General features: G+C 35.2%; 1 protein-coding gene across 1 annotated transcript; it reads right to left on the reverse strand.

The window, feature by feature from the left end:
- Positions 1 to 3,857: 3,857 nt before the first annotated feature.
- LOC136043658 (EEF1A lysine methyltransferase 1-like) lies at positions 3,858 to 9,854 on the reverse strand. Its single transcript, XM_065728555.1, has 5 exons — positions 9,778 to 9,854; positions 8,744 to 8,945; positions 7,404 to 7,554; positions 5,795 to 6,004; positions 3,858 to 4,008 (listed from the first exon to the last, which is right to left on the reverse strand). The coding sequence occupies exons 2-5, from the start codon at positions 8,930 to 8,932 to the stop codon at positions 3,881 to 3,883; spliced, it is 678 nt and encodes a 225-aa protein (XP_065584627.1). The 5' UTR covers positions 8,933 to 8,945; positions 9,778 to 9,854; the 3' UTR covers positions 3,858 to 3,880.
- Positions 9,855 to 11,080: the final 1,226 nt, after the last annotated feature.

Below are 11,080 nucleotides of genomic sequence, written 5' to 3' on the forward strand. Positions count from 1 at the left end.
TGTAAAAAATAGAAAGCTGCTTGGAGGATCGAAAAACTTCCTGTAGCAGATTTTATATATACTATTGACTCGCTTGGAGTAAATCGAAAAACTTAGAGTTGAAGACATTAATTTTACAGGAGAACAAATATATGAAGTAACTTTTGATGCTAGTATTTCTGCTAGCCAGAAAGTCAGAAACTTACTGTTTTTCTCTCTCTTGCAGCTTTCTTGGAGCAAAGTATGGGAGCTGTTACAGGGGGGAATATTCACGTTTTTAAGCTGTAAAGATTTGATTGAGTGTAGTTACTATGTTAAAACAATATTCTAAACCATGTTTGATAGCAGACAAAATTGAAGAGGATAATTATGTCAAACATCGTCTTTGGGGTGGGGGCTACGCTTTTCCCCTCTCCAATAAGAAAAACATTTGAAGTTCAGTGTTTCCTGGGAAATCCTGTGCGCCAATCCTCAGCCCCTCCAACCACATTTCCTCCAGCTCTATGTGCATATATGGTTTCAATTCTTATTCGAGACTAAGAATTGACTATTACAACGACTATCATAACTTCTATTTTTGGGGGAGGGTAGGAAGGATTGGAAGGTGGTAGCGTTTTTTATAGAAATTACCGAACACAGCATGTTTATTATCTGGTTCTGGTAATTAATTTTCGTAACAATAATAATAATAATTTATTTATTACCTACTTACAAAAGGGAAAAAGTGGAGTACAAGGAGAAAAACAAAGAACTACAAATAACGCAAAAAAAAAACACAAGAACGAATAACACAAATATAAGAAAAAAATATAACAATTAAGAAAAATAGGCGGATAAGATTATTGTTAGGACCAAGACAGATTGGCGCTTGATCAATTAAATTTGAACTTAGTTTTTCCACGGAAAGAACAATATCCGTTGCCTGATATTTACTAATTAACCTTCGGTTCCGAAATGATCCTGGTAAATAAAGTAGGAACTTTAAATACCGATAGTAATCCGTCTTGACCCTCTTTACGTCACCTTTATTCGAAAGCATAAAAAAAAAACAGCACAAAATAACACAGAATGGTCGCAGAAACTCGAGTACAGCTTTGTAAGTGCTTGTCGCCGGAAATGTCCACGGTTTCCAACAATTTTAGAATACCCCAGTTTAAGCTTAAATTGAATATCCCGAATCATCTGAAAACGAAAAGAACTTAAAGAATTGCAAACAGAAATCCCAAGCCATCGAAAAGAAATAACTTGTGGTACGGAAAAAGAAATGCAATCCAAAGGATGAGACGAACTAACCCCATTAAATATAAGAAATTCACATTTATCTACATTTAGCAATAATCCAATTCTTGCAAAAGCATCAGCAACGGATCCAACAGAACGCGCTAAACAGGTCTCAGTTCGGCTAATAAAAAGCAAGTCGTCAGCATAAGCTAAGTATGATACGTCTGTGAATCCTGGAAAAAAAGAACTACGTATACCAGACAAAACATTTTCAATAGAAGCACTAAAGATAAGAGGAGAGAGAACTCCTTCCTGTCTCACTCCACACTTGACTGGTATATGTCCGAAAAAATCATCATTTCCTGACTTTAATCTTAAATAAGAGTTTGAATACCAAAACTTCAAAACCAGAATCACAGACGCATTCACACTAAGCTGACTAAGAGCATACCAAGCCTGAGCATGGCAAACACTATCGACTGCTCTAGATATATCAAGGGTGCAAAAATGAAGACTATAACTATTCCGAGTGGTTTCCTTAATAAGCTGTGCTAAAACACGATGAGCATGTTGACAGCTCAGACCTGACCGGAAGCCGAACTGGTTAGCCTTATAATTAACAAATTCATCGATATGTGGGAGTAGAACATACTCAAATAATTTACTTAGAGTACAGGCGACGTTAATTGGCCTGTACGAATTACACGAATTTAGATCTTTTCCTTTCTTTAATATAGAAGTAACTTTTCCACATAAAAATGAATCAGGAACAATAGACCTGGAAAGGCACATCTGAAATAATAACTGAAGATGCGACAGGAGTTCAGCTGACCTCGGATCAAGATGAGCGTCACAACAGGTATAACATGTCTTTGGCTCACACTATTAGGAAGAACCTTCGCCACTAAAGCAGTAAAACGGCTATGAACATCATAATTAATAGCGAAAAAGATGCGCGTATAATGTTTGATCCACGACAATCTTGGAATAATATCACTAGAAGAAGATTCTTTGAGTTTCGGCACATTCAGAACATTTTGCCACTGTTTACCATTTGTCGGAAATTTACCTATCCGCACCATGTGCCGCCAATACATCCATCGTCGCTTTCTAATGGCATCAAGGATGGGGGTATGATTTATCATGGTATAAATCTCATCATTTCTTATTCTCTCAGCCCAATGTATATTCAAAATAGATCTTAGGCAGTTATTATCGAATGCCCGTAGTCGTTTTCCTAGCTGCGCAGTGATGCTCCAAGTTTCACAGCCATATGTAAGGACGGAGAGGACATTGCTATTATAAATTCTGAGTTTTAGCTTCTGGGAATATTTGATATTTTTCCAAATATTTCTGAGACAATTGAAGGCAGAGCCAGCCAATGCTATTCGGTACAAAATTTCTCTTTCAGGATTGGCATCTTGCGTAAGAATGCTGCTGAGATATTTGAACTCTCTCACTACTTCAATTTCCTCATTGTTGACCAAAAGTCCCTCAGCTAAGTCAGGAATGACCGCAATTGACATTGATTTAGTCTTGTTAGCGTTTATGGAGAGTCCAACAGCATTTGCCACACGCCCAAGTTCATTTAAATTGTGTTGTATAGCTTCTGATTCGTGAGCGAAGAGTGCAATATCGTCCGCAAAAACACCATCATGAAGGGCTCTTCGTGGGTTTAATTGCAGACCCCCACTGAAGCTACATCCACGAAGCACAAAATCTATGACTATGGCAAATAACAGTGGCGATAGAATGCAGCCCTGCCTTACACCCGACTGAACGGTGAACCAGTCCGTTAGGCCACCCTCGGTTTGTACTGCGCATATAGATTTCATTTTTCTTCTTCTTCGTATGGTTCTTTGAGGATTCAGTTTTGGTAAGCTTGCTTCAGTTGCATAACAAAAATAGCTTAGCACAAGTCAACTTAGTCAGTAACTTATGTTTATATTTTGATATGGATGAGTTTTTGAACTCGATCCGAGTGAGAAACTCGATTACGAGCTCAAAATTCAACAAGACTTAGGATGACGTGGCACATGCCCCGCGAAATTATCGCTTGTAGTTCACATCTCATAGCCGAGGCCGTATCCAGGGGAGGGGGTACAGGCTTTAACCCTCCCCCCGCCCCAAAAAAACTTGATTCGTAAAAAAGTAACAAAAATGCATAAAAATAAATTTTGATGTGTTTTTGAATTTTTTTTAACCCCCCACTCCGAAAAAAATCCCATGTGTGGCCTTGCTTATAGCCCCTATTTCCATAGCTAAGGTGAGCATGAACACCATTTTGAATTTGATCAGATTTTTTTTTTTTTTTTTTTTTTTTTTTTTTTTTTTTTTTTTTTTTTTTTTTTTTTTAGCTCTTACTCCACTTGTGAAGAAGTGTGATTAGAACTTTTCAAAATTTACATATTTGTAGCCTTCCGCTTTAACGGACTAACAAAGGATTTTCCTAAGAGGTAAAGGTGTTGTACGTCAAAAGAGGTGCATTTTAGACTCCAAACATTCATATTTTGAGCATAAAAAAGTGAAATTATAAAAAGTTATTATATTTTTTTTTTATACCAAAAATTTATGAGGGTGAGCTTCTTTAGAGTAAAGCTCTTTTTCCTGTATGCAGATAAATATCAAAAGTATTTGAGCTAATGAAAAGTAAAATAGAAAAGAAGAAATGATTATGTATTTATCTTGTCATAAAATCATAATTAGCAAAACATGCGAAATCGTTAGCCAAGTTGTTCTTATGGCGTGGTTGAAAATCCTGCTTAACCAGGTGGAGAAGACGGCATCCGAGCTCACCCATTATATCTCCTAAAAAAAAACAATTTCAAATAATTTAGAAGCTGGAAAGAAATGTAATTTTCAATCTAAAAATGACAGTATTTATTCGAAAGGGGTCCTTTTTTAACCATACTTTGTGGAATACCAAGGTTTAATCTCACTTAGTTAGCTTAACCAATGTCACTTAGTATGGTGCTTTATGGCCTGGCCAAAGGAACTCCCTGCTTCGAGTGTACATGTTATACAAATTTAAAATGTTAGCCAAGAAAACACTTTTTTTTCGTGAAAAGTTAGCTCTCCGTTGGTTTGTTTGTGCATTTGAAAGATTTTAAAAACCGTTTTGTCTATCCAGCGCTTTAGACTTAAAACTCATTGTTGCGCCCAAAAGCAAAGGGAAAATCCCAGTCTGTTTTTGATGATGAGTTATTGTTTTTCCCACATCCCTATACAGCTGGGATTCCCAAGATCATAAAGTGAACTATAAGAACATAAATAAACGTACTATTAGTAATTTGTTACCTCCTTTTCTCATTTTCTTTTTAGGTAAAAAATATAAATACTAAATTTACAGAAGGACCACATTAGATGGATTCAAATACATTTTTAACTGCTCTATACCATACATACTAACCAAGCCTAAAAGAAAGTTTTAAAATAAACTAATTGACTTAATTTCAGGAAATTTTAAGTTGGACGCTAAGTAACAGTAGTTAAAGTTCGAATCTTGGTGAATTCATATTGGGCTTATCTAAAGGCTGCATTTGGATTTCCTTCTTCCCCTGGGGAACGCAGCGCTATTACTAGTATTTTCAATTTATATCAAGCCCAGATTAAAGTATTCAAGAAACCTTCTTATCTGTTTCTCATACTTTTGAGTGTGAGCCTTAACTACCACTATTAGTATCTCGAAAATAGTATGAAATAAACTTTCGATTTTCAGTTAAAATAAATAATTCTTACATAAAGAACGTAAGAATATGTTGAAACATGCCCTGATTTTGATCGTTTTTTAATTTAAAAATAAACCTCACATCAATCGATCTTATACACACAAATGTGGAATTTTGCATTTTTTGCCAGAGGAAAGATCACGGATGCATGTTTATTTGTTTTTCTCCTGGAGTAATCGTACCAAACCAGTGATCCTAAAAGATAGGGAGAGGGGTCATTTGATCGGACATGAAAAGTTCTAGTTCCCTTTTTAAGTGATCAAAAATATTGGAGCGCAGCTAGCCCCCTTTCGAAAGAGATCACAATTCCGGGAAAGAGATCACAATTGTCTTGATAGCAACCATAAGGTGAGATTCCCGGTAGTATACAGTCATGTTCATACTCTTGTAACAGTACTCTGTGGATGAAAGCAATTCCAGAGAAAGTACATCCCTTAAAATTTTCTTAGGGGAGGGATCTAAAGGAAGTTTATGGTCGTCATTCATTTTGACGATTTCTAAGGGGAGTTTTTCAAACATTTATAGGGGATATCACAGTCCTCCGTCTTCTGTGCAAATAAACCGATAAATTAGGTATTCTACATTGCAATAAAAAAAAAATCTTCAATAAGAGGGAAATTACTCCCTTGCAACACAATATTGCTGGCTGAATCGAAAAATATTTATCGGAATGAAGTGAAGTTACGAGATAAAGATTCTTCCCCCCCTTCCATTCTTGCCTAAAACAACTCTCATAAAATGGAATATAAGAGAAAATTCATCCATGTCTTTGTCTTCCAATTTTATAAATAAAAAGCAAAATTTAGTTAAACACATACGTAGCAACAGACCTCGGTATAGTGTATTTACAAACTTTAATGACCTACCTGTGCAAAGAATGATCTTTTCTTTTGCAAGTAGTTTGACAGTGAGAGACGTTTTCGTCAAGCATTCCACTGATAAAAATGGGGGGTCAACAATGACAAGATCACACTGCTCTCGAAGGTGCATTGGAATTTCCAAAGGAGATTTATAGTCATAGAAGACGAAATCCTGTCCATAAACAGAAAATCTGGTATCATATTCAAGTACGAAAACTGCAAAATAAAATTTGTATCAAATTTCCCTCATTAAAGTTTTGATAATTGAAAAGAAGGAGAAACTTATCAAAGAATCTATTGTTGTGCCAAACGTGAGAAAACATTTTTCCTTCAGGAAAAAATATTATTTTTATTACTAAAAATGAACGATGGGTAGTCATAACATTTTCATAATTATTGAAAGGCAACTTAAATCGCATGAACTCCCAAAGCCTAAATTTTCATCTTAAAAATTTCAATTTTCCAAATTGCAAGAACAGCTTTTGCATTTAGTACGTTTGGCAATAAAAGCGTTTTTATTAATTTTTATTTTGTACTTTTAAGTTTATGGCAATTCTTGTTATCATTTCTGTAATACGGCATAATGACACAGTTTTATCCAATTAATACAAAATAATCAACCATCCCACAGTTAATTCAGAGTGGACCAAAATTCTCTTACCCATTTAAATTTTACATAACTTATTTTTAATTATATTTTTATCTTTTGTATTTTTTTTTATGGTTTCATTAGCTTTTCCTTTTTTGTTAGAATATCTAAAAAAATGTTTTTGTCAATAAGCCTTAATCTTTAACAGAACTGAAGAAAGACATCACAAGAGAAGTAAGCCCAGAAACTTTGGAAAAGCTTATGGCAGACGTAATCAAAAGAGCTAAAAATTTATGAAGCAGAAAATGGAAGGCATTGGCAGGATGTTGCATTTCACATTTAACAGTACAATTTCCTCTATCTTACTAAGGTAAATTTGTCAAAGGGAATAAATTCTGTCGCCTTTATTTATGGTACTATAATTTTATGCATGTAACAGAAATAAAAAAGTTATTTAAAAATTCAAATGAGTCAGTGATTTTTGTCCCACCCTGTCCAAAGTAGCTGTTCATTATATCCCAAATCTTGTAATCAATTTTTACTCGTCACCTTTAATCAGGCCAAAGGAAGTTGGAGGAATTTTTTATTCTTATTCTTTTTTTATTCTTATTCTTTTTTTTCTTATTTATTATTTCATTTATTATTATTTTTATTATTTCATTTATTCTTTATTTTTATTCTTTATGCTATTTTATTCTTGTTTTGGGAAATAATCTCAAAGCCTTTGGCTTGCACATCGTTCTCAACCTTTACAGTCTTGTGAGTGCTTATCATTAAATAAGTTGAGCCTAATTAATTATTTCATCAAAAGAGCCTAATTTTCTTATTAGTTATCAATTTATACACGATTCTTTTTCTGTGATAATATTGATAAAATGTTAGTCAATAAATAAGAGATCCTTCACAAACGCCTTTAGTTTTTTTTCCGAACTTCTGTGTCTCCTTGTCAATGGGATTGTCCCCCCCCCCCCCCCATCGCGGTTTGAGAAACAATGAGCTGATAAAACCGAAAAAACATTTGCTAACCATTTACATCGTCTGGTTTACGCTTCTTCAATGCCTTATATACTGTTGGACACGATACACAAGCAATAGTTCCCTTTTCTCCAACAACCCGCAAGGCTTCTTCAACGAGTTTGTTTGCCGTTTCTTCATCGTACCAGAACTGGCTTAGTTGCTGAAGAAGAAACAAATGTATTAAAGCTGGTAGATAATCAGGCTCTATTAATTAATTAAAAATCTCAAATAAAAAAAAAGGTTAAAATTAGATTTAGAAACAAATATACTACTACCTACTATTAACATTTCGCAACAGCACCAAAAAACCCAAAACCTGCCCAATAGTTCAGGCTCCCGCTCCGTCCCAACTTCTTTAAAGCTTCTCTTTTTATTTCCTTCCATGGATTTCCAGTTTCCTTTAAGTCCTTTTTACTGACCTTGGGAACGACCTGCTTATCGTTGGTTCCAACTGGAAGGTTAAAACCATTTTTCACAATTTATCATCTTTCGTCCATAAAACCTGGCCAAGACATCTTTACCTTTCTTTCATCATACCCAGGCCTGGATTTACCAATAGACTCGGGCCAAGGGGCACGCAATGTCAGGGGACGCAATAAATTATCACTGAGTGTTTTTTCTTCTTAGTACAAACTGGACTGATATGATTTATTGTCAAAGTGCCAGATTTATTCCGCCACTGCACTGCCTAATCAAAAAAAGTAATTTTAAAACAACACAGGAATTCCGTGGCCACTTATAAACTGTCAAATGCCTCCCAAGAATGGTAGCCGAGAGTTAGTTATCACCTTTCTTTCATTACTTTTGCCTTATCAGTTTTGATTTGTTCAGTGCTTCCACTATCCCCGAATTCGCGCGGATCTCCCAAAAAATTTCGCAAAAACGCTTGGGCCTCGGAGCGCTAAAGCAGGAAATCAGGCCCTGATTATACCCCTATAAAGAATCACCGAAGTACAATTTTCGTACTGGTTATAGTTTAATATAAGCAGTTTCTACGGAAAATAAAAATTTACCCATATCTTTGTCAAAATCTACGTCATGGGCGTCAGATATCTCCCAAGAATGACAGCTGAGAGTTAGGTATCACCTCTCATTCATTAATTTTGCCTCATCAGTTGTGACCTGTTCAGTGTATCAGTTGTGATCTGTTCAGTGCTTCCAATATCCCCGAATTCTCGCGGATTTCCCCAAAAATTTTGCAAAAACGGAGTGGCAAAAACGCTTGGGCCAAGGAGCGCCAAAGCTGTAAATCCGGCCCTGACTTAACCCCTATAAAGTATCACCGAAGCACATTTTTCGTACAGGTTATAGTTTAATATAGGCAGTTTCTCAGGAAAATAAAAACTTACCCAATCTTCGTCGAAATCTACGTCATGGGCGTTGCCGCTAGCGATCATTTGGAGTCTGTCCTCTCTTTCTGCCTTTTCTGCTAAAAACTCCTGAAGAGCTGCCAGCGTACTACCGGACAATTCTTCACTTATATCTTCTAAATTTGAGTTGTCATTATCAATGATGGCTGTGTTCTCAGATTGCATCATGGTTTCAATTGTCCTTAAATTAACAATTTATTGGTAAAAACAGTAAAATCTGTACTACACAATAAAGCAAAAACAACTACTGAATAATCCATCGAAAATATATCAACAATAAAAAAGAACATGCAAACCCTCTCTTTTCCATTGGGGTGGAGGCAAGATTGCATTTTCGGAGGGGGCAACTCATTTTAGAATGAGAATATATAAATGAATGTCATTAATATGAGCCTCTGGATAAGGATATTTTGTAGCATAGAGATAATTTCAGTTGTACCTTTTTAGATGCTGATTTATTTCGAGTTGTCATTTTATAGGAGCATTTTACATTTCCCACTTAGAATTTTAAAAAAAAGTCGTCTGAACAACAACAACAAAAATTCTACTATTTTCAGGCGCATAGGAATTCTTTGAATGTCAAGATATTCTATAAGGTTATTGCCATTAGGCATTTGCGCTGTTTGCTTATATGGTTTAGTTCTTGTTATAGATAAACATGTATCTATCTACCTAGGAAAACCCAATGGGTTTAGAAGCCTTTTGAAAAAAAAGAGAAGAATTTTTTGAAAAATTCTATAAATTGCAAATAGCAGTAGAACCATGGAGATTTTTTTCCAAAATCCATGTTTTTGAAATTTGCTATCAATCGCATCACTTGGGCGAGAATGCATCTCTGCCATCTCCCTATTTAAAATTAATAGTGCTGAAAAATATCTTTTAAATTTTGCTCTGCTTATCAAGATTATTTTATGATCACAAGCATTTTTGTTACGAAAATAATATTCGTAATTTCGCCGGTAATTTGCTATGTTTTCTCAAGTTTTAACACGAAATAATGAAAAGAATCTTACCTTTAGAGCTGTCAAAATTATTTTAAAGATAGATGGCAGCACCAATTGGAATTGATAAAAAATAGAGGGCGCATCTTGCCAAATTCAACTATCCATTCACATTAAAAAATAATTTATTTCGAAATTATTATTGTAATTTTAAGATTTTCTCGTAATTATGGCAATACCGCTATCATTATTCTTTCCTAGGCCATACAAATCAAAGTAAGCAGTAGCTCTTAGACATTGAAATTAGCACCGTGAGAACTAGGCCAAACTTTTGAAATCACGGCCATGATTTAAAAATTTGATGACTATGGATGAACAGATAACGGCTAAATCTCACCGAGAAATTTTAGTTAATCTGGGCCATATTCTTTATTCTGTCTCCATTGTCATAATCTGGCCGAGTCATGACGTAGGCAATAATGCTCCTAAACCAATGAATTGGATTAATTACAGAAATAGGTAATACAATCTAATGCTTCAATTGAAAAAGGGAAGCATATCATTTAACGAAAAGTATCTTTCTGTGAGACCAACAGGGGCGTAATTTGCTGTGAAGCAGGGAGGGCAACTGCCCCTCCGAGACCTTGTTTTGCCCCTCCCCCTGACCTCAGTTTGCCCCACCCCCGGTGGAAATTTAGTTTCTTCAGAAGTCTTGTCAAAACTAAAATAAATCTGCATGATTCAAGCATCCACAGATACTGATCAGTTTTCTTTAGTACATCTTTACCTTTATGGTATTATATGGCCCGTTTCTCAGTTTTTACATAATTTGGGAAAAATGGCTTCAACTTTGCATACCCACCCCCCTTCCCAGGATTTTGACAAAATTACGCCAACGGAAAGCAGGCAAACATAAACATTTTTTTTTTAATACCCATTTGTGTGATTAATTTCTGAAGTACTTTTTGTACAAATTATTGACGTTTTACATTATTTTTCCCTTTTTAATCAATTTAGCTTAATTTTAATAATAAAAATCATACTGGAAATGTCAAAAATCTATGAAAACCCATTTTTACCATTTGAAAAATTGAACTTTGCCGTGAGCACTGAAAACTCAGTGCTCAAAGGTCACATAACAACTATAACTATAAAATTTATTACTATAAAACATCTGGGGCCAATACAGCTGTGCATACTCCTTCTCTCGAGAGTATATTTAAAGATTCATTCTTCACCCCCCGCCCCTCTAAGATAAAGTTCAATAACCCTTAAATCAGTCCTTATGACCTCTTCTAACTCTATTCGGGGGTAACCTGCTTGATATTTTGGTCCAGATTAATGGCCAAAAGCCACAATCTTCGGTAGTCTGCCA

The sequence above is a fragment of the Artemia franciscana genome, chromosome 2, assembly GCF_032884065.1.
Source record: "Artemia franciscana chromosome 2, ASM3288406v1, whole genome shotgun sequence".
NCBI classification, from domain to species: domain Eukaryota; kingdom Metazoa; phylum Arthropoda; class Branchiopoda; order Anostraca; family Artemiidae; genus Artemia; species Artemia franciscana.

Coding starts and splice junctions, on each gene's coding strand:
- LOC136043658 (XM_065728555.1), bottom strand. CDS start 8,932: ATGATGCAATCTGAGAACACAGCCATCATTGATAATGACAACTCAAAT. Junction 7,555..8,743: donor TAGATTTCGACGAAGATTGG/GTAAGTTTTTAT, acceptor TTTCTTCTTCAG/CAACTAAGCCAGTTCTGGTA. Junction 4,009..5,794: donor AAAGATCATTCTTTGCACAG/GTAGGTCATTAA, acceptor GTTTTTTTTTAG/GAGATATAATGGGTGAGCTC.